General features: G+C 51.4%; 1 protein-coding gene across 2 annotated transcripts in view; it reads left to right on the top strand.

Annotated features, from left to right (window-relative positions):
* Positions 1–23964, top strand: part of DDX31 (DEAD-box helicase 31) — a 72988-nt gene that overhangs the window by 46981 nt on the left and 2043 nt on the right. For both annotated transcript variants that reach the window (XM_040225455.1, XM_040225456.1), the window contains exons 18-19: positions 819–930; positions 6709–6877. In XM_040225455.1, the coding sequence (XP_040081389.1) occupies positions 819–930; positions 6709–6877 (281 nt within the window). The remainder of the gene's footprint in view (positions 1–818; positions 931–6708; positions 6878–23964) is intronic.

Raw genomic sequence — 23964 nt, 5'->3', positions numbered from 1 at the left:
CAGGAGACAGCGTTCGTGTCAAGATACAGGACACATAAGCCACGTGTTTTCAGGGAGATGTAAAGAAAGGAAATCTTTTCTCTGGGGTTGCTAAAGGCTGAAAAGAAATGAAATTTCGGTTTTATTCACATTTTCCACCTGTAGGGTCTTTTGTGCATACAAATATGACTTCTTACAGAGGGACCGTTGGCTGCAGAGATGCATGGCAGCGGCCTCGCATGGTTGGCTGGAGCAGCCCAGTCCTCCGTGGGTTCCTGGGCACAGGGGTCTAGGCTGCAAGAATGTTTCTGGAACACTGAGAGTCTGGACCTCTCAGGAGTGAGGACACGTGCTCTGTGATTCAGGGACAGACCACCTTGTGGGCAGGTGGCTGTGGGTTGCTCTTAGACAGAAATGACCTGGGCTCCACCTATGAATACCAGGCAGGGGACAGATTGAAAGCCTAAGTGGGACATACAAGGTTCCTCTGAAACCGCTTCTGTCTCGTCATGTTTTAAATGCCTGAATTGGATTTGGAAAATTCCAAAGTGTCTCCCATAGACTTTCACTTTAAACACGAGTGATAAGAGGCCAGGAAGAAAAGTAAACAAGTAAATAAATAAGAGACCCGACCTACTTCCTCACAAAGCCATCCTCATCTTTGCTTGACTTTAACATCTTTATCGCTCCCTTTTCTTCCCTAGTAATATTGAAAGGATTACCCTTTTTGGCCCCTTGGTGGTTACTGTGTGATTTTACTGTTATTAAATCTATTATAAACCGCTTCATTATTCCTGACTCTGACTGTCTGTCCTCTAATCCTTCCGTCACCTTCCCAGAAATCCCGCGCCGCTGGCCCCCGGGAAATCCGAGAACGAGCCACGGCCTTGCAGACGGTGTTCGAAGACTATGTGCACTCCAGTGAGGAGACGGTCTCCGGGGCCAAGAAAGGTTGGTCAATTTCTTGGGTGGTTGTAGATGGATAACCCGACCGGGCATTGTCCCACGTCCACCCACATGCCCCCAGACGGGTTGGGAGGCCAACCAGGCAGCTCACCAGCAAAAGCCTTCAATCTCCGTAGTTCTGCAGGGATTGGAAGCAGGCACGGAAGGCTTTAAAGTGATATTAAATGTTAATTTCATCCATCCTCACGTTTTGCACAAATGAGGCTTTATCTTGGCTTACGTCAGGTCTAGAGCTGTGACCCAGCAACTTGGGTCTCCGGGACCCATTTTCCTCTTTCTTTGAAAACTGAATAGACGAGATTTGGCACGTCGGTAGAAGTTGTAGAGATGGAAATCAGAGATGAAGGCAAGGTCTGGAAATGTTAGACCAAAGCAGTTCCTACTTGAAAATACAAACTAAAACTAGAAAGAGCAGTGCTGAGGAAGGGCCGCAGACCATGAACCCAGCTCCTGGGAAATTTATGAAAGGGTTAGGTATTAATTCAGTATTCAGTGCCTTTGTAGCATAAATTGGCCCCTGGGATCACCAGGCATTAGGTGTGGACTCAGTAGTTCACTCTGAGCGCCAAACAGAGCGCAGGGGAGGGGAGCTCAGAACAGCCCAATGTCTTCATGCTGGAACGTGTGTGTCTTGGCTACTGACTGTCCCATGTCTGCTGATGAGACTCACCCTCGCTATGGAGAGATCCACAGTGACCCATGATTTGGAGAAGAATGCCAGGCTGGCTTACCAAGAGATAAACACTACAGCCTGTTGTTTTCTTCTTTTTATGAACTGAAACGGTTTTTTAAATTCCTTTAATATTTATTGAATTGGGCACCATTCCTGGTGCTTGGGATACACCAGGGATCAGAAGACACAAAAATTGTCACCTTTGTACCATTCTAGTGGGGAAGCAGACAGTGAAAGTAATAAACATAATGAATGAATTACGCATAAGTTAGATAGGCTCGGGACTTCCCTGGTGGTCCAGTGGCTAAGACTCCGAGCTCCCAATGCAGGAGACCTGGGTTCGAGCTCTGGTCAGGGAACTAAATCCCACAGGCTGCAGCTAAGAGTTCTCGTGCCACAACCGAAGACTGTGTGCCACAACTAAGACTTGACAAAGCCAGATAATTAATTAGTTTAATTCAGTGAAAGGTGATGAGTGCGATAGAGGGAACACAGCAGATGAGGGAGATGGAGGGCTAAGGGCAGAGTGAGCCGTGCTGGGACAGTTGCAACGCGAGCGAAGCCCTGAGGAAGGGCCGCCCTGGGGCTCTGACTGAGGGCATCCAGGCAGGCGCCTTGTGCAGTGTGCCCGGAAGGAGTGGAGGAGCAGCAGAGGCAGTGCGTGGAGGCGTCCAGGGCACCCAGCTACCCCGAGCGAAAGGGGAGCCAGCGGAGGCCTTGGGACAGGGAGGTGGTCTGGCGGTTCTGAGAAGGTCACGTGCGGCTGGGTGAGAACAGACCCGGATAAAGATGAAGGCCAGGAGACCAGCTCCCAGGCAGTTACAGTAATCAGGAAACCAGTGAAGTCTTGTTTCTAATAATATCCCATTCATGTGTCTCCCTGCAGTGAATTCAACAACTCCTAAGGCTCTTCCTGAGAACCTGCCTTTGGAGATGTACTAGAACATTCTCTCATGGAGAACAGAATGTCTCAGGGAGGGTTTGGGCACATGTTGAAAGTTCGACGAACTCAACTTGCTGTGGGATACCTGACCAAGTGTTGGCCACAGGGTTGATAACAGAGTTGGAGTGAAGAGGAGAAAGCAAAGCCACACCAGCGCTATATTGCTGGTGTCAGAGGTGCTTTGGATATCCTAGCGAGCCCACAACTATTTCAGCATGTCTGGGTCATCAGGGTAAAAGTGACAGTGAATAGTCCTTAGAGAATATGGTTTTGGGTTGTCTTTTCATCATTACCATTGAACTTACTAACACCAAGAGGCTGGCAGGGTTACTTGTCTTCTTTTCAAAGGATGTTGGAGTGGGGCCACTCCCAATGTTTATGGGCCAAGAAGGAAATAAATACATTATCTTTTAAAGGAACTGCCTGTAGAACATCTTGGTCGCCCCACAGCAGGCATTAGGTTCTCTGCTCTTCTCTCCTCTTAGGATTGAATTCTGGAGGTTTGAGGAGAGGACACCTGTCATTGCCATACCCCAGGAGTTGATACTGTCTTTTGCATTTCCCTATCTCCATATGCGAATTCTCTACCCCTGACTCTCCTCCCTTTTAGCCATTTCAGAACCCACCTCATGAATACCTAACAAAAGCAGCTGGGTTTTGCCTTCACAGCAGAAAACTAGTTGCAAACTGGGCCAAGTATGCGTTTGTTTTCCTTTCATCCTTTCTGGCCCAGCTGTTGCTAATATCCAGCATTCCATCATGGCCGATTTCCAGAAGCAGTTAGCCCTTTTCCCCCTCACATCTTGCATCTTGTGAGTAGAGCTTCAAGTGGGAAAAATTGTGGTAATGTAAGTTTGAACTCCAGACTCCTGAACAAAAATTTCAGAAAGCAGAGTCCTTCAGCTGCATGGCACCGCTTCCACTTCCTCTTGGGGGTCCTCCCCGAAGAGCAGGGGTTATGTGTTAGGGCTGCGCCTGGCTCGGAAGGGATCATCCCTCCCTGTGAGGGAGGCTGGCTCCTTGGTCAAACACTTAGCCTTTAAGAGAATTGGTGCAAGCCGCCTCTCCCACTCCCTTTGGGTGGTTGTCACTGTTAATGTGCCAGACGTGTGCTCCTCTGGGGCAGGACTGGGGTTGGGAGGAGCAAGGATGGGCAGCACCTTCCAGGCTGGAGTTTGGCTCCTTTCCGCCTCCTTGACCCTGAGCGTCATCCGCAAGACGCTGCTCTCCCTGACCAGATGCCCAAGAATAGACTTGGTTTATTGCTCAAAAGGACAAAATGTCCTATGTCCTTGGAAGGTATTTTGAAATAGATTTCCCTAAATCCTGTCATCCTTATGGCTCTGAAATGGGATTCAGTGAGAGCACCAGCTCTGAGTGGCTGGAGCGTCATCCGACTTGCATCCCACAAGTCTCCTATCATGAAAGGTCTCCTTCCATGACCTCTCCTCTTCCACCCCATCTCCACCTCACAGCCCCTCTTCCCTCCACTCATTCCTGGCACTGCCAGCACGAGCCACTTCCTGCGCCCTGGAAGTACAACCTACCTGTCGAGGGAGAGAACTCTGCTGCCATTTCCTGGCAGACCCCTTTCCCCGTAGCTATTCGGTCAGTCAGTTCAATCTCTCAGTCGTGTCCAGCTGTTTGCAACCCCATGGACTGCAGCACACCAGGCCTCCCTGTCCATCACCAACTCCGAGAGTTCACTCAGATTCATGTCCACTGAGTCGGTGATGCCATCCAACTATCTTATCCTCTGTCGTCCCCTTCTCCTCCTTCCAGCATCAGGGTCTTTTCCAGTGAGTCAGTACTTCACATCAGGTGGCCAAAGTATTGGAGTTTCAGCTTCAGCATCAGTCCTTCCAATGAATATTCAGGATGGATTTCCTTTAGGATGGACTGGTTGGATCTCCTTGCAGTCCAAGGGATTCTTAAGAGTCTTCTCCAACACCACAGTTCAGAAGCATCAGTTCTTTGGTGCTCAGCTTTCTTTATAGTCCAACTCTCACATCCATACATGGATGGATTAGCTATTAGTGGAGCACCTATATCTCCCAGGACTAGGCTCTGCAGCCTCAGCTCTCAGGATTGGTGTGGAGAAAAGCAGTTGTTCTAATCTGCTCCAGCACAAGGGCAGTGTGAATGAGGAGGCCTGGGCCAGCACTGGGGTAAATGAGGTTTTAAAGGTGCAGACTCTTTGGCGTGTCCTGGTCCCAGCCTGCTCTTTCTGTCTAGAGTAGATGTTGGGGGTTGGGAAGAGGCAGTGTCTCCTGGGTCGTGGTGGTTGTAGCACTTTCCCCTCTGAGGACTTGAATTTGTGTCAGAACCTTCCCAACTGCAGAGACCATTTGAAGCATTAAAGATCTTCCTTGAAAAACCTCATCCCCAGTTATTAAAAAGGGGAGTGAGCACAGATGACAAGAGGGGTGCAGAGGAGTCGCCTTGGTTATTATTTCTCATCGATTGGGAAAAGGAGTTCACTTTGCTCAGTAAATAGAGCTTTGATGGGTTCCCAGGATCCTTCCAGGAGCTGATCTGCTAAAATGACACTTTTTATTACTGTTCATAAACGCCGATCTCCAGGTGCTGCCTGGATATTACATTTAAGCTGTGGGCAAACTTGCCAGTCCAGTGGCTCAAACAGTGAGGGCGAGGGAGACTGGTGCCTGCTTCCAGCAACTGGGTGGAGAGGGGCGGGGCTACAACTGGGCCAGGAAGGCAGAGACACGCAGTCCGAGGATGAGGAAGAGCGCCCGTGAGAAAAGGGCAAGATACTTGACTGTCACTGTTGTCCAGAGACATTCTGGGGAAACCAGGGATGGAAGAATGGTTCCTCCAAGGAGCATCCAGGGAAGGTGGATCCAGAGTGCCGCCTGCCTGGGAGCCGCCTCTGGCTTCTCTCTGGCCAGTGAGGGGTCCAGAACACGGGCCTCTCTCTAACTTTAAAACAGGACCCAGACGTTCCTGGTTAGACTGTGGTGAATAGCTCTAAACCCATGGCAGGCAATGACTGTTTTGAGAGCTCTTTTAGAAACTACATCCTTTTCTTTCTCCTCTTTAAAATTCTTTTTCATTGGTCAATCCTGGATGCTTTCGCGTGAATTTGGTGTTAAAATGTCATGAGTCTGTGGCAGACTGGTGTCAGTGATTGCTGTGGCTGGGGAACTGGAGGTGTGGCTCTGGGTGGAGGCAGGGTTTATAATAATATTAATGATAATAACGTGTAGGAATAATGAGCATGACCCACAATCCCGATAAAGCCTTGTGGACCTTTCGGATTTTATAACATTTGTTTGTGTTAACTATTCAAAAAACTAAAATGTAATAGAAAATGTGTTCCCAATGTAAAGATTTAATGACTTCATTTTTCATAAGAAAATGGTATGCATTGATCCTGTCTTAGTTTCTTCGCTCATTCTCTTGCTCATTCACTTGCACAACACAAACCTACTGTGGGACTTCCCCAGAAGTCCAGTGGTTAGGGCTCCATGCTTCCAGTGCAGGGGCATGGGTTCGATTCTTGGGGGGGGCACTGAGATTCCACATGTCATGTGGTGCAGCCAAAAAAAAAAACATGCTGTCTGCCAGGTACTGTGCTAGCCCCAAGTCTATAATGAGGAAGAAAACAGGACCCTGCCTTCTAGGCTCATTATAAGCTACACAGTAAAATCTGAGATAATATCAGATTTATTAAAGTGAAGTTATGTTGGGTTTATTCACTGTGTCCAGTAAGTGTTAGTCACTCAGTCATACCTGGCTCTTTGCGACCCCATGGACTGCAGCCCACCAGGCTCCTCTGTCCATGAGATTTTCCAGGCAAGGATACTGGAGTAGGTTGCCATTTCCTTCTCCAGAGGTTCTTCCCAACCCAGGGATCGAACCCAGGTCTCCTGCACTGCAGGCAGATTTTTTACCGACTGAGCTACAGGGGAAGCCCGTAGACTTCCCCTGTGGCCAGTAGACTTATTTACTTATTTTTAGGAATTAAACAAATATGTGAGTATAGATTTAGGTTGTTCATATCTGTCACACCATCCTGGTCGTTTGTCCGTCGTTGCCTGGCAGGGTGAACTGCACAGGACGGGCCTTAGGCTGGAGCAGCAGAGACCTGTCCTGACGCCCCCACCCCCACCCCACTGTCTTCCAGCCCTGCAGTCCTTCATCCGGGCCTACGCTACCTACCCCCGGGAGCTGAAGCATATCTTCCACATCCGACTGCTCCACCTTGGGCACATGGCTAAGAGCTTTGGGCTGAGAGATGCCCCTAAAAATCTTTGCGCCTCGGCCATGAAGAAGAAGAAACCAAACCTGAAAAGGTAAGGCAGACAAGAGGCTGAGGGTCAGGTGGGTGTCAAGGGCCCTGTTTAGATTGGCGGCGGTGTGGTGGGCTGCTGTGTGTTCAGGGTAGACTCTGCCAGCTCAGGTTTTTGCGATTCTCTCAGCATGCTGAGTGCTTGGATCAACCAGGAAAATGCCTAATCTGAACGCTTTTAAGGCATCTGCAGGAAGTCGGTGATGTCTCCTGTTGGGTCCTGAGTGGTGGGGATTATTGGACCTACAAGACAAATTCGTTGGACCGTCTTCACTGCCCATGGGTAGAGTAACTCGGGGCTTGCCAAGGTCAGAGCTCCGGATGTGCTGTGGGCTGTGGTCTACCCTGGAAGACTGTGGGGTGTCCATGAAACCCTGTTGAGGCCTCCGGGGGCCCCCAGCACCGCATGCTGCTCTCCGTGGTGCTGACGCCCAACCTCCCATGGAGAGGTTGCACTGGCATCATCTCCCACCCCCTTCCCCCCTAAAAACACCTTAGCAACTGCCCAGGGGCCCTGGTGAGAGGAGAGCCTATGTGAGGAGGGTTGCCCAGCGGTTGGACACTGGGCTCTGAGGCCATCTTCACAATTTCAGGAAGCCCTCAGATGATTCCCTTCAGCAAAATGCAGTTGTGAGAGCTCTTCTTTCTCTCCTCAGAGATGGGGTGTTCTCTCGGTACCAGCTCCAGGCTGTGTGGAAGCTAGAGTATCTTAGATGCCAAGAGCTGCTTTTACGGGGAGTTTGGTTGGATCATGGTTACTACTTGTGTAATGTGTGGGTGGGAAGGACTCAGAGAACCCCCGAGTGCTCTGGACAGTTATCTTCCAGTGTCCATCCTTTTTGCACATTAGTTACAAATGCCAGTACATCCTTGCCTGCCGCCGAGCGCCTGTGGGCAGCACCGCACTGGCACCTGTTCCCATGCCATGTCTGTCTTGCACATTCACCCAAAAGTGCTGATCACATGACCAGCCTCTCTGGGGCCTGGTTTCTCTGCTGTGAAATGACAGAGGGGCGAGGCCATTGGTCTTGGAGTCGCGGGACTTGGCCTTCAGCTCCAGCTCCAGTTCTGATGTGAGCCTGTGAGCCTCAGACCGTATCTTTGCTTAATGTCTCAGAGCCTTGTTTTCCTCAGCCATAAGAGGGAAGAGGAAATCTGTGCTTTTAGCTACTTCACAAGAATCAGAGGTCTGTGATGCGTGTCACTGTGCCTTTTGAAGCATGAAGGGCCATTGAGATGAAACACGGTAGGGCAGAGAGCTGGCGGCCAGGTGAGTTAGGATTTCAGAACACTCAGTGGGAGCTGTCCAGGGGCTTGGCCCTCACGAAGCTCTTCATGATGGATAAAAGGTTACCTGATTTTAGTTCCCATTTTGGAATTTTTAAGATGCTTGGTCTTTTCTCTTATACCGACCCCTGTCATATAGGACCACACTCCAGTGCTTCTGCGAGGCAGGCGTTTCTCCACACGCCCTTCTCTGATGCCTGGAGGAGATGGGACACGTCCAGCTCTGGTTTCTTCCAGGCGGTTCCGAGTTGCAGAACATTGCCTGCTGCCACACACGGCCTGTCCTGGGCGAGGCTGCGGCCAGAGACCCCTCTGCTGGAGCCAGGTCCTCCCAGATGGAAAGGGTGCCCCAGCTCCACCCGGATTTGGGGCGCCGTGCACCGGAGTTAGCTTCCTGCCCTTGGGTTTGGGGTAGCTGACATCTGTCCATGGTAGCTGATTTTTAAGAATGTGACAAAACCCTGAGGCTCACAGTCAGATCTGGAGTGACTGCCTAGTGGTCTGGAAGCCTGACCGTCGTGTCACCATCTCTAAAATGCTGACACTTGGCAGAGGTAAGACTCGAGCTGCCAGGTGGAGACTGGTAAGAGACTCGTACCGTGTATCCCCTTCCTGCACATCAGTGTGACCCCAGCAGCTCACTGTCGGTGGCTGAGGTGCCTCTGCGAGCGTCGGCAGCAGCCCCTCTGCCAGGGCGTGCCGGCCCTCGCCCCAGGAGCACAGGGCGGGAGGCGGGGGCTCGGCGCCGGCATTGTCCTCACCTTGCGAAGTCACCAGGGAGCGCACCAGCCGCCGCCTCCTGCCCCCACTGACCCGCGCTGGCAGATGGGCACCAGGACGAGTGTCCCCCTGCGAGCAGGGGATTTAACAGGGCTTTATTTAGGGAAGAATGGGCTGATTAGCCAATAAAGAGCATGTAAGATGGTATGGGGCAGCCTTTGATGTCTGGCTGGCGCGGCAGGGAGCCAAGCGCTGAGTGACAGCAGTGTGTCACAGGATTACTCCGCCCGGGACAATGCTGCGCGCTCTTCCTGCCATGTCACCGCCCTGTTACGGCCACTTTCCTGTTGTTACGCCCGTCTTTTGAAGGCATTTCTTCCCTCACCCCTTGCACCCTCCCGCCCCACCCCTGCCTCGCCAAGGCAGACGGGCCCTCAAGGATACAGTAAGGTACTTTTTCTTAGTCGGTCGGGGGGGGGGGGATTCTTGTTGCTCCTGGAAGAAGAATGGCCGCGCAGCTAATCTGCTCATGGACCGTGTCATCGTGGCCAGGGAGGCGGCAGAGAGACCTGACAGATTCTCCACACCTCAGGCAGCGCTCGAGCCAGTGCCGGTTGCTGCTCTTTGAGGACGGGAAGGAAAAGTCCATTAAACCCTGCACAAGTGTGGAGAGTTATGCCACGGCCACAATAATCGTTCCGAGCTGAGGCGTCTCCTCTGAAATCCATCTGTTGAGAAAGAGAACAGCTTCCCTGGGGTTTGTATGGGTGGATAAAATAATAGTGCTAAATTCTCCAAAGTATTCTGCAGTCCATTTTATGGTGTTTACTTTCTCGAAGAATTATGTCAGGCGTAAACCTGATAATCTGCAAACCAAATTTATGAGACCATAAGCATAATTCCGACTCACCTGCCATCGCCACCCAGAGTTCACCCAGGTGTTAGCAGGTGAGGCCAGGGCAGGGCAGGCAAGGTGATGACCAGGCATTTCCGTGCAGTGACAACGGGACTTCTGTCTCCTCTACATGCCTTTATTTCAGAGAAAGGAAAGACCGAGCTACTGTCTCCAAATGAGACTTTGCTCAGCAGGTGTGTCTCTGTCTCCCCCTCCAGTCCTCCATTCTGGAAGGGGACAGTAAGCGCCTTCCCCCTGTGCACAGAACTCTCCTGATGCTGACACCCAGACCTGGCAAACAGCCCCCACCCCGGCCGCCGGCACGCCGCGCACACGGGGCGTCGGTGCTGCTGGCAACATCCAGCACAAACACAGCACCTTCTTCTCGTGAAACGTGGCTCTTAGTTTAAAGCCAGCTGTATTCAGCAATTCCTGAAAGGAAACGTACCTTCCAAAATCTCCATCTTCCGCCCTGGGAGGGCAGAGTTGTGTTGTTCACCAGGGTGTTTGTCTGCCTCTCTAGGCAGTCACGCGTGTGAGTAGAACCTGTCCAGCACCAGTGAGCAGACAGTTGCCTCATCTGCTTGACACTCCGTGAACAGTGGTTCAGGGATGTGGAAACTCTGAGCCTCAAGGAAGGGCTTACTGTTACAGTGGCAATGTGGAAGGGCCTTAAACCACTCTGTCTAATTTGGATTATATGCTATAATTGTAAATTTATCAAGACTTTTTCCCAGTCTAGTTTGTAGCTACCTGAGACCGGCCCCACCCCTGGCTTCACCATCTGGGTCTTTCTGATGTTGCTGTTAATGCATAGATACATCTTTCAATAAATTTTCTCACACCAGCCGAGCTAAGTGTTACCTGGTGGTACTGATTTGATCAAACAGGTGAACAGTCTAAACATAGGGCTCTCTGGTCCCTTGGTGCTCAGTGGGTGTGCTCTCAGGGCCTGGCAGGCTGGGATCTGCAGTGGAAGGGGGCATGGGCTGGTCCCCTTTGTCCTGCCCTCACCTCCCAGTCACCATCCCCGGCACCACAGAGCATGTCCTTCACTTCTGTTGCTCCAAAGTTCTACATTTAGTGTGCTGGCTAAAATGAGGAAACATCCTTGGGGGCGGAATCATACTGCCAGACTGTTCTCATCTGTGAAATGCTTCATCACTAAAATTCAAATCAGAGATTGTGCAAACCTTTTCTTCAGTGTCTTACAATCTTGTGGCTGCAGTCGCCGTCCACAGTGACTTTGGAGCCCAAGAAAATAAAGTCTGTCACTGTTTCCACTTTTTCCCATCTATTTGCCAAGAAGTGATGGAACCAGATACCATGATCTTAGTTTTTTGAATGTTGAGTTTTAAGCCAGCTTTTGCACTCTCCTCTTTCAAGAGGCTCTTTAGTTTCTCTTCCCTTTCTGCCTTTAGCCTGGTATCATCTGCATATCTGAGGTTGTTGATATTTCTCCTGGCAATCTTAATTCCAGCTTGTGCTTCATCCAGCCCAGCGTTTCGCATGATGTACTCTGCATAGAAGTTAAATAAGCAGGGTGACAATATACAGCCTTGATGCACTCGTTTCCCAATTTTGAACCAGCCCGTTGTTCCATGTCCAGTTCTAACCACTGCTTCTTAACCGCCATCCAGGTTCCTCAGGAGATAGGTAAGGTGGTCTGGTATTCCCATCTCTAAGACTTTTCTACAGTTTGTTGTGATCAACACAGTCAAAGGCTTTAATATAGTCAATGAAGCAGAAGTAGATGTTTTTCTGGAATTCTGTTGGTTTTTCTATAATTCAGTGGATGTTGGCAATTTGATCTCTGGTTCCTCTGCCTTTTCTAAAGTCAATTTGTACATCTGGAAGTTCTCGGTTCACATACTGTTAAAGCCTAGCTTGAAGGATTTTGAGCATTACCTTGCTAGCATGTGAAATGAGTACAGCTGTACAGTAGTTTGAGCATTCTTTGGCATTGCCTTTTTTTAAAAATTGGAATGAAAACTGACCTTTTCCAGTCCTGGGGCCACTGGTGAGTTTTCCAAATTTGTTGGCATTTTGAGTGCAGCACTTTAACAGCCTCATCTTTTAGGAAGTGAAATAGCTCAGCTGAATTCTATCATTTCCATTAGCTTTGTTCGTAGTAATGCTTCCTAAGGCCCACTTGACTTCACACTCCAGGATGTCCAGCTGTAGGTGAGTGATCACACCATTGTGGTCATCTGGGTCCTTAAGATCTTTTTTGTACAGTTCTTCTGTGTATTCTTGCCACCTCTTTTTAATCTCACCTGCTTCTGTTAGGTTCATACCATTTCTGTCCTTTATTGTGCACTTCTTTGCATGAAATGTTCCTTTGGTATCTCCAGTTTTCTTGAAGAAATCTCTAGTCTTTCCCATTCTGTTGTTTTCCTCTATTTCTTTGCATTGTTCACTTAAGAAGGCTTTCTTGTCTCTCCTTGCTATTCTCTGGAACTCTGCATTCAGTCAGATATGGTATCTTCCCTTTCTCCTTTGCCTTTTTCTTCTCTTCTTTTCTCAGCTATTTGTAAGGCCTTCTCAGACAATCACTTTGCCTTCTTGAATTTCTTTTTCTTTGGAGTGGTTTTGGTCACTGCCTCCTCTGCAGTGTTGCAAACCACCATCCATAATTCTTCAGGCACTCTGTCTTACCACATCTAATCCCTCGAAGCTATTTATCATCTCCATTGTATAGTCATACACTTTGCTTATGGTTCAGCTGGTAAAGAATTTGCCCACAGTGCGGGACACCTGGGTTTGATTCCTGGGTTGGGAAGATCCCCTGGAGAAGGGAAAGGCAGAATTCCATGGACTGCATGGGGTCACAAAAAGTTGGACACAACTGAGCAACTTTCACTTACAGTGTATAATCATAAGGAATTTGATTTAGGTCATATGTAAATGGTCTAGTGATTTTCCCTACTCTTTTCAGTTTAAGCCTGAATTTTGCAATAAGGAGCTCATGATCTGAGCCACAGTCACCTGCAGGTCTTGTTTTTGCTGTTTGAATGGAGCTTTGCCATCTTCAGTTGTAAAGAATATAATCAGTCTGATTTCAGTATTAATATTGACCATGTGGTGATGTCCATGTGTAGAGTCATCTCTTGTGTTCTTAGAAGAGGGTGTTTGCTCTGACCAGTGGGTTCTCATGGCAAAACTCTGTTTGCCTTTGCCCTGCCTCATCCTGTACTCCAAGGCCAGACTTCCCCTCTACTGTATACATGGTAATGTGTACATTTCAATGCTACTTTCTCAGTCTCTCCCACCCTCTCCTTTGTGTATCTGTTTTGTATACTGCAGCGTTATCTGTTTATCCTAAACTCCTAATTTATCCCTCCCCTGCCTTTCCCCTTCGGTAACTGTAATTTTGGTTTCTACTTTCTGGGAGTCTGTTTCTGTTTTGGAAGTCAGTTTATTTGTATCGTTCTTTAGATTCCACAGAAAAGTGGTGTCTTGATATTTTGTCTTTGTCAGACTTACTTCATTTAGTATGGTCGTCTCTAGATACATCCTTGTTGCCGCAAGGGACGTTGCTTCATTCCTCGTTACGGCTGAGTAATACTCCTCTGTAGACGTACCACATCTTCTTTACCCATTCCTCTGTCGGGGACACTTACGCTGCTTCCATGTCTGGCTATTGTGGCTAGTGCTGCTGTGAACATTAGGGTCCATGCATCTTTTTGAGTGAGAGTTTCCTCCCATTTTTCATCTTTAAAGGCCTTTGTTCTGTTCTTCTCTGATTCTCACTTGTTTAATAACTGTTAATAAGCTGCAAGAGTTACCATGTTGAATCTACTCTGGTATGAGAAGTTCTTGGGGCTCAGATGGTAAAGAATCTACCTTGCCCCCGTCAGCCATCTCCTTGCCCTCCTCATTCCTTAAACGCTGATTGTGTCATGCAGTGATGAAGGGGCTGGGTTTTGCCCACACGGGCCTCTTGGATGGATCACTTACCGTTTCTGGGGATCAACCAGGTGATGAGTACAAAGCCTCGACACCATGTCTGGGACTGGACTTGGGAGCACTTGTGGATATGCTGACCGAGATAGGAGTGCTGGTTCTTCCCGCCGGCCTACATGACACTTAAGTGTCCGTGGAACAGAGAGCATGAACATGCCATTCACTGCCAACCTTTGAGCACCTTGAACTTTGCTTATCAGGAAGCACCTTGAACACATGAGCTGGTGCCTGCAAGACAGACATGAAGACACTGCAGCTGCTTCTCCCTGCAAAGCAATATTCTCATCGCTAGGAGCAGCTCGCCTGCCAGCTTTTACGTGGCATTTACAACCTCCCTAATATCACCTAATTAGCTGAAGGCAATCCTGGAATCTTGCCCACTGTGAGATTTCTCTCCGTTTCGTGGAGCCAGTTGTCATTCTGTCAGAAGACAGATCGGCCAGACGTGAGTGCAGAGGCTGGAGTGAGTCCTCCTTGGACACATGGGGTATCTCTCTGCCCCCAATCTCAGGGCAGTGTCTTGCTCTGCCGACCCGTCTCCTGGCCCCTCTGGCCTCCTGGTGGTGATGGTCTCTTCCCTTAGCTCCGCAGCTAACTCCCCACAACTGCGCTGCTGGAACAGTCCGCTGTTGAGTCTCCTGCAGCCCCTGTGCTCCCTGCTGACCGGCGCTCCCCTCACCCGTCAGCCCCTTGCTCCTTCCAGTGTTTCGGTGAGGTCTCCTGACTCTTGTGATGAGAACACACCCTCACTCCCCGCAGCCCGGCTGACACCCCTGCTCCCTCGTGCTCCTGTTGGGCCTTCGCCCAGTGCGCTGCAGGCCTGGGCTTCTCCCCTCTCCTCTTTGCCTTCGGGCCTTCGTCCCTCCTGCAGGGAAGCCTTCTCTGGCCCGCCTGCCCAGGTGGACACCTCACCATCCCTCAACACACACTGCTGTCGCCACAGCCCTCCGCCGTCTATGGTGTCTGCATGTGTGGGTTGAGCCTGCCCCTCCTCTGCCCCCATGTAGCTCAGGGTGGAAACTCTGCCTTGCTTTTCTCATTGCAGCCCTGGCACTGACCTGGCACCTCGTAGGCGCTCGGGAAGTATTTTCGAATAGATGGCTAGAACCTCAGAGCCTGAGAGGAAGACAAAGGGAAGGAGAAAAGAATTGTTGCCACGTGGGAACCAGGCAGATGCCTCTTAATTGTTTCATGAGCCCAGCAAACAGCAAATCCTGCTTTTCGAAGCCCCCACCACTCCTCGGCTAGTCTGTCCTCATAGAACAAGCACACAGTCACTTTCCTCATAGCGTGAAGCAGTCCCAAGAGGACCAAGCCTCTGGCCCTGTTTGCCCGATGTTGCAGTGCAGGAGCCATGGGGGCTGACTGCAGAATGTAGAGACGAGTGGGTTTGCAGTGGGGGCCTCCACCGGCCTGGACAAGACCAGAGCAGATGCCCCGTGGAGGGTCGTTTTGCTGGACCTTAGCCTGAAGGAAGTGTGAAATCCTGAAGGGTGAGATGGAAGTGGCCCTGAACTTGACTGTTAAACCTGGAACCTCTAGACCATGTCAGCCCCTGGGAACCTGGAAGAGTGTGTCTTCAGAACAGGTGATGGGGTATCCCCAAGACAGGAGGGCAGTGAGGAGCTGGCCACGTGAACCTGTGGTTTAAAGATGACTAGGATTAAGATTTTATTTTCTTGGGTTCCAGAATCCCTGTGGATGGTGACTGCAGCCATGAAATTAAAAGACACTTGTTTCTTTGAAGGAAAGCTATCACAAACATAGCGTATCAAAAAGTAGAGACATTACTTTGCTGACAAAGGTTCGTACAGTCAAAGCTATGATTTTTCCAATCCAGTGGTCATGAATGGGTGTGAGAGTTGGACTGTAAAGAAGGCTGAGTGCCAAAGAATTGATGCTTTCAAATTGTGATGCTAGAGAAGAGTTGAGAGTCCCTTGGATAGCAAGGAGATCAAATTAGTCAATCCTAAAGGAAATCAACCCTGAATATTCATTTGAAGGATTGGTGCTGAAGCTGAAGTTTTAGTGTTTTGGCCACCTGATGCCAAGACGTGACTCATTGGAAAAGCCCCTGATGCTGAGAAAGATTGAGGGCAGGAGGAGAAGAGGGCGGCAGAGGATGAGATGATTGGATAGCATCACCAAGTCAGTGAACCTGAATTTGAGCAAACTCTGGGAGATAGTAAAGGACAGGGAAGCCTGGTGTGCTGCAGTCCATGGGGATGCAGTCGCGCATGACTTAGTGACTCAACAACAAGGATTAAAAGAGAATTTTCACGTAGAACCTGGGTAAGCTGCACAGGGTGTAGACAAGAGTATATTCTCCCAGCCTGTCTGTCGAGGGCAGCCTTGAAGCCTACACTGGATTGTCTCTCTGGGACAATTGTACAAAGAAGAAGCCTCCAGACTGGGACACGGGGCAGGACCAGCGCTGTGGTCGGTGACTGGGCCTCTTCTGGGTGGAGAACCCGGGTACACCGTGGTCGCTCAGAGATGATGTGTTTACTGGGTCCTCGGTCATCTTCACAGGCAGCCCGGCGGGCTGAATCTTGCAGGCAGGGCTCTGTGGAAAACTGGCCCTCCTGCTCTCAGCATGCTGCTGCGGCCGTCGGTCGCCCCCTGCCCTCTGCTGCAGCCCAGCTCCACGTGGTGACAGCTCTGCACACGCGCCCCTTTGTATCTGGCCCTTGCTTCTACCCCTGTTTATTTCCTGCCTGACACCATGCAGTTACCAGCTCTCTGCCTCCTCGTGGAGCACACGCCCCCTCGTCCCCACCAGGCTAATGAGGCGATTAGAGGGATTTCATGGTGACCCTGTGCTTCCTCCACACCTGGGTCACCTGCAGACAGCGGGAACCATGGGGCACACTTTCAGGCGAGCGGTCCGGACTGACAACAAAGAGCAGGAACCCAACCAGCCTCTCCCGGGAGGCTGCTGGGATGGCCACATTCACCGTTTGAGCCTTCCTGGCACAGGAACCAGGAGATGTGGCCGGCCCAGCACACATCAGCAGACGCCAGACAAGCCCTCGTGCAGCAGAAGACACAGCCCTCCATCGCCTTGTCCTGGCTTAAGGCTCCCCTAGTTCAGACCGACGGAGAAGTCAGGAGGGAGCACACCGGTCCCACAGTTCTCCACGTGCTGCTCACACAGCTTCTGTTCCCCTGAAGGCGAACACTCCCCTCCTCTCACCTCTCCCCACGTTCCTTGGGCTCCTTCCCGTCGCCAGCATTGCACGTCCTCTCTCCTTTTATGACCCAGAGCCTTTCCGTCTGGTTAGGGCCCACACGAAATGCCTCCAGGTCTCTTTCAGAGGTGACCTGTCTGCATTGTGGTCCTGAGGTTCTGGCAGCAGTCTGAAGCATGGAGGGATGTCTTACCACTGAACAGCCCAGGAGGGGGACGTGGTTTGAGAACCAACATCCCGGGGTGTGGTGTGTGGCTCTTTGTCTGTGGGGTTTCTGTTCTTTGCTAGTGGCAGCAGCATCGCTCCCAAGGGCACCTGTGTGCCCTTGGCTGTGTAGAGTCCGTGTGCGTGGTCTTGGTGACGTCACGTGGCCCCAAGTCTGGGTGACCCCAGAGCCTGCGTGCCTGGTGCTTTGCTGCCTTGCTTGCACCCTCAAGAGCCTTCTGCCTCCTGGAGTCAGTACTGAGCTGAGTAACAGGTAGATGGATTCTGTGAAGAGTGTTTTTTCCACGTGAACAGGTAATTCTCTGTGTAACAGAAGTAGACTTGGCGCGGGAGGTGTTTTGGTGCCTGTGTGGAAGGATTTGATCTGGAGCCAGCAGAGCAGCAACCCTTCCTGGAGTAGGTTGGAGACGCTTTCTGCTCCTGAGACAGATCTTTGAGAAGAGACAGCTGCGGGCAAGATGTGGGTCCGACTTTTTCTCTCGTTTCCTTCCCAGTCTAGGCAGAGGGTGCAGGGGAAAGGGGCTGGGCTTGGAGGATCAGGTCGTGTGGAGTGTGGGGAGAGATGACAGACACGCGGCGCCCAGCCGGGCTTGGAGTCGTTGTCCAGTAAATGCTGTTCCCTTCTCCCTGACCGCTTCTCCCCGAGTCTGTGAGCAAACAGTGCAGGCTTCACAGACGCGTCCTGAATGCTCCCGCACGCCTGCGCCCTGTGCCGTTGGTCTCAGTGCTCCTTGGTCTTCCGTAAGGCCTGTGTTTCCAGCTCCTGGTGGAGGTAGGGTGCTCACAGCCTCCAGGGTGGACCCTGCTCACTAGTTGGGACTCCTGAAATAAGCCCAAAGTGACCATTTTCATCTTCCACCCTTTAGTCTCTGAGATTGAAATGCCAAATGTGCATGATTTACAAACAGAACAATACAGGGTGTTGTTCTCATTGATCAAAGCCGCCCCGGGTCCACGTGACAGCACGTCAGGTGTCTGATGACACCCCTCGTCTGCTCTCTCCTCGCTGCTGATAATAATAGTCAGCGCTTCCCGAGTGCCTTCGTGATCGGTTCTCTGATACTCGCTTTGGTTCGTTGGTTCGTTTCATCCTTTGAGAGTAAGCAGACTGGCACTGGGAGAGCTGGGTGCCTTGAAACTCAGAGAGCAGGTCCCATGGCCACTGCAGGGCGGTGCTGGGTCCTCCCCCACCCGAGGTGGCTCTGCCCTGGCAGTTGGGCCCAGGCCGCACTGCGCCGGCGCCTCCAGATGCCCCACGCCCAGCCCGGCATCTGGGTGACTTTTCTCTCCCCCCAGGTTCTTTTCAAAATCTGGCTCATCCAGCTGCCTAAACATGCAGTAGAGACCGGCCAGCCCAGAGAGGAGGGCAGTCACGTCTGTCACCACAGCCAGTGGTGACAGCAGGGGTCGCGGTTGCCCATGTGGCACTCAGCCCCAGCCGGGCTCCCGTAGAGCCAAAGGGCCGCCTCCTCTGGTCCTCCGTGTCCTCAGGTACTGTCCCTCCCCAGAGTGGGGCAGGGTAGGGACTCACACCAGGCCTCCTGGCATCACACTGTAGCTTCTCCCATCCTTGGCATCAGGTCTGCCCCGCGGTTCAGGTGGAAACTCCTCGCAGCCTATCCCTTGCCCATGTGCAGGTGTGACGATCCAGACCACCCACCTTCTCTGACCCACCAGCAAGCCCTCCAGTGGCCCCAGTCCAGGGTCGCCTTTCAGCGAGCCCGTCCTTCGGCCTGCTGGGATGTTGTGGGTGTCCTTGCGTCCGTTGTGTTAGCTGTCCCTACTGGCTTTCTGTCTGCAGGTATGATAAGCACACCTCGTAATGTCATGCAAGTCACCGATGATAGTGTGGAGCAGGACAGGCCCAGAGGGACTGGTGCCGGAACCCTGCCCCGAGCTCATCTGTCTCAGGCAGTATTCACGGGATGCAGTCACACCAGCTCCAAAACTTCCATCGTCTCCATGTCCAGCCTGTGCTTTTCCATCTTGACAGTTTCACAGAGAATTAGACTTTATAAAGCGTTGTTTTCCCTTCACACAACCCTTGCCCCATCCCGTAGAGGCCTTTCCTGACATGTAAGGAATCTCAGCTTAGAGGAAGCCGCCGACTCTGGAGGGCCGTCACGGGAGGGCACGCTGGGCCATCAGAGTCCTCGGCTACATCCTGCTGGGACCTGTGGAAGGTTTTTGGCACTTGGGTAACCCTGAAGCTCCACGCACTTCTGGGGTTCTCCCTCAGGGTGTCGCTCTCAGACCCCGGCTATCTCTGGGCATTGTCTCTGTCCCCCTTCCAGCACGGCGCCTCTCCAGGCGGCAGGGTGGGCCGGCATCTCCCTGCTAATCACCTGGGACCTGCACGGCCTGTGCCTGGCTCCTCGCGGGGGCTGGCGCTCAGGGGTGAGGCCGAGACCCACTTTTCCTCCATCTCTGTGTCCACGAGCCACTTAGGCACTTTGCTGGGATAGCACATACAGCCCTGACAGGGCTCCCCTGGAATGCAGTGTCTTCTGGGGCCCTGGATTACAGATGCTCGAGTTGGTTTGATCCTAAGATGCCACAGAGAAGGCATCCTTAAGACAGGCTGCCCACCAGTGCCTGTCTCTGCCAAAACAGAAGCTGGGGTTAAAGAGCCTGATGCACTTCCTTCCCTTGCGTGGCTGTCAGAGGCCTGACGGTGTGTGTGCCTTCAGTGCGCCGGCCTTCCCGTCCACACTAGCGGATTCTGTGCCTGGATGACTTTGTTGCACACGGAGGGCCTGTCACCTTCTCCCTGGAGTTATCAGTCACTTTCACTGTCACCCGAGAGGCGCCCAAACCCCCTCAGATTCGGGGCCTTTCTTCATCCTCAAGGGTCGGGGCCAGGCAGGAGGGTACAGACCTGGAGGCGGCCGCAAGCCATCTTTTCAGTGGCTATGACTTGACTTGCTTTCATATTTAAGTTTGCTGACCACCCCCATGGTTCTTACCTGCTTGTGTGTTAATGTTTGGTGGGCCTGTTACCCGGCCAGCTTGCCAGCATCACCATCACCATCACCATTATCATGTACTCTCTAAATTGGCCAGTAGAGAGTGTTCTGAGAGTCTGAAGGAAAGTTCTAGAGGGAGATTTCAAGACCATGGGGGAAAGAGTTCTTGTCCAACGGCTGGGGTAACTGGATAACTCTTGGGAAGAAAAGGTTGAATTTGCCACATCCTACCATAAACCAAAACAAAATCTAGATAGAATTAAAGCAGTGGAAAGTGAAGTCACTCAGTCGTGTCCGACTCTTTGCGACCCCATGGACTGTAGCTTACCAAGCTCCTCTGTCCATGGGATTTTCCAGGCAATAGTACTGGAGTGGATTGCCATTTCCTTCTCCAGAGGATCTTCTCAACCCAGGGATTGAACCCAGGTCTCCCAAATTGTAGACAGACGCTTTACCGCCTGAGCCACCAGGGAAGTAATGTAAAATTAAAGCAGTAGCAGGCTCAAAGAAAATTGTTATTCAGTTACTAAGTTGTGTCCGACTCTGTAAGACCCCATGGACTGCAGCATACCACGCTTCCCTGTCCATCACCAACTCCCAAAGTTTGTTCAAACTCATGTCCATTGAGTCAGTAATGCCATCCAACCATCTCATCTTCTGTCACCTTCGCATCAGGTAGCCAAAGTATTGGAGCTTCAACTTCAGCATCAGTCCTTCCGATGAATACTCAGGGTTGATTTCCTTTGGGATTGACTAGTTTGATCTCCTTTCAAGAAAGACAGTATACTTGAATATTTTAAAAAGCTGGAAATAGGAAGACTTTTCTAAGCATGATCCTAAAGCTATAAAATGTAAAGTATTGAGAGACTAGACAATACATAAAAATGCATTGTTATCTGATAAAATTTACAATTCTGTCCTGCAAAAGCATGCCATGTGTTAGACTGCCTTTTTACCTAGGATGGTTATCTCTGAATTTATTGGTGACGTTGGGAGAAGGTCCTGAGAGCTCTCCTTCCGGTGGGCATCCTTGCAGGTGTCTGGGTTTCCCAATTAGGCCGGATTTCACCTCATTGGCAGTGGAAGTGGCATCTGCCTGTCCTGCTGGGTAATCCAGCCTGGTAACGAGGGGGGGTTATCCAGCCTTCACTACAAGGGAGTTCCCTGTGGTTAGATAAACTGATCTGTTGCTTGGTAACCACGGGATTACTCCGGTGGATGCTCAGGATGCCCACTTGAGAGGGGCTTGGGTATAAGGAGGGCAAGAAAGTTGGCAAGTTTCTGGGAGAACTGCAGCTTGGCAGGAGAAGGAGCCGAGGCCCCATGCACCCGTCGTTTCATCTTCCCATCTGTACTTCGCCCGTTCGGGCGCTGGGCCCCAGAACAAAGGAAAAGCAGGCGGCGAGCCGGCCGAGTGAAAGGAGGGTCCCCTCAGGTTGTCTCCTGACAGCAGGGGGAACCCGTGCAGGGCTGACCCTGAGGCCCTTCCTCCCGCAGGAGAGATCCCAGCCTGGAAGGCAGGACCCCCTGTTTGCTCTCTGGACAGTCAGTCAAGAGCTGGAGTTTGGGTCTCAAGTCGGAAGAATAGTGATTAGAGTAAAATCGTAAAACAGCTAGGAGATGTTGAGATCATAACCTCAAGACAAGCACATCCAGCTTTCTGCCAGCATCTTCTGCCTCAGTCAGGGTAGACTCGGAGACCCTGAGAAATGTTCCTGATCAAGGCACCACTTGCCCACCAGAGGTCACCCTCCAGAGTCCCAGGCCTGGATCAAGGGTAGGAGCCACCCCCAGGTCACCTTCCCAGCCCAGGCCTGGCTGAGTTTGTCAGCCAGGAAGGACCGATCTCCCATGACTTGGAGGCAGACTGAGGGGGGACCTCGGGGGCGGCGTGTGTATACAGTTAGGCATCACACTGTGTGTGTGTATATACACTGGTACATCGCACACGTGTGTATGTATACAGTTACACATCACTGTGTGTGTGTGTATAGTTATGCATCACTTTGTGTGTGTATGTGTGTATACACTGGTATATCGCACACGTGTATGTGTATACAGTTGTGTGTCTGTGTATACACTGGTACATTGCACGCGTGTGTGTGTGTATACAGTTATGCGTCACGCTCTGTGTATACACTGGTACATCGCACATGTGTGTGTACAGTTACGCATCACTCTGTGTGTGTGTGTACACTGGTACATTGCACGCATGTGTGTACAGTTATGCATCACTGTGTGTGTGTATACACTGGTATATTGCACGCATGTGTGTGTACAGTTATGCATCAGTGTGTGGGTGTGTATATACACTGGTATATTGCACGTGTGTGTGTGAACAGTTATGCATCACACTCTGTGTGTGTGTATATACACTGGTATATCACATGCATGCGTGTGTACAGTTATGCATCACTGTGTGTGTTTATACACTGGTACATTGCACGCGTGTGTGTACAGTTATGTGTCACTCTGTGTATGTGTGTGTATACACTGGTATATTGCACGTGTGTATGTGAACAGTTACGCATCACACTCTGTGTGTGTATACACTGGTACATTGCACACGCGTGTGTGTGCAGTTATGCATCACTGTGTGTGTGTGTGTGTGTATGTGTATGCACGCGTGCGCACTGGTGCATCGGCATGGCCTCTGATGCCAGGTCTGGAGCCCAGCGGCCTGAGCCCCCGGGCTGGAAGCAGGCCGCATCCTTGCTCTGCGCCCGCACTGCCAGCAATTAGCGTATTAATCCCCGTAAGATGCCGGTTATTTATGTTGCCTTAACAGTGGCAGGAGCCAGCATCGGAGTGGTAGCGCTTAGGCTGCTGGGAGGATATTTTGACTGAAATTTTGCATATTTTGAAACTCGGGTTGTTACATTTAAAATTATACATGATGTGAATACCTGGCTTCAAACAAGAGGGGGAGAAAAAGCATTCCTTCCTGTCAGAACCTTTCCAGTCTGTCTGTCATGTCACCCGACTAAAAATAAACCGCACGCCTGGGAACTGGCAGCATTCCGTTTGGAACACGCTGGGCACATTCAGCAGCAGGCCCATTTCCCACTGTGTGCCACCCGCACATGAGCCCCGAGCGTGGACAGACCTCCACCAGGGCCTGGGGGTCAGAGCCACTGCCCATCTGAAAGGGTGAGCCCAGCGCTGACATCAGGACCCCAGAGTCGGTCCCAGCTCTCCTGTGGCCTGGCAGGAGTCTCGGCCTCTCTGGACCTCAGCCGCCCTGGTTCTAACTGTGGTTGTCGGCAGCCCACGTGCTGGCCACCAGCCAGCCCTCCATCTGTCCTATTCTCTTTCATGTTCATAAAGCCTGTGAACTACATTTCAGGGATCATCCCCATTTTTCAGATGCGGAAGCCCAAGTTCCGCGTCGACGTCATTCAGCTAGTGAGTGACAGAGCAGGGCTCCAGGCTCGGTCCCCACTTCACGCTGCAGCTCTCCCCTCACAGCTGCCCCTGTCCCCCGGCCTCCGCCCGCATTGCCCCACTGAAACACCCCTGTGAGGCACGAAGGCCTCCTCCATGTCAAATTGCGGTGGTTTGTCATCCTTGATCCTGCTGGGGCCTCCTGTGCCGCCCGATGGTTTCATCTGGGACCAGCTGGTGGGAGGAGCTCAGGCTGGAGTCCACGGCCCATGTGTGCATTGGGCTTACAGTCTTGGGGCGGTATTTCCCCTCCTCTGGCCTCAGTTTCCTCGTGTGTAACGTGAGATGGTGACCGAGCCTGCCTTGTGGAGTGACAGTCCTCCCCCGAGCCAGCTCTGACCACCTCACCACGCCCTGTCCTGCGCTGACACACAGCCAGCTCTGACCACCTCACCAC

Source organism: Oryx dammah, unplaced genomic scaffold (assembly GCF_014754425.2).
Source record: "Oryx dammah isolate SB20612 unplaced genomic scaffold, SCBI_Odam_1.1 HiC_scaffold_25, whole genome shotgun sequence".
Classification (NCBI taxonomy): domain Eukaryota; kingdom Metazoa; phylum Chordata; class Mammalia; order Artiodactyla; family Bovidae; genus Oryx; species Oryx dammah.
Note: the sequence above shows the minus strand (reverse complement) of the source record. Positions and strands in the feature narration are given on the sequence as shown.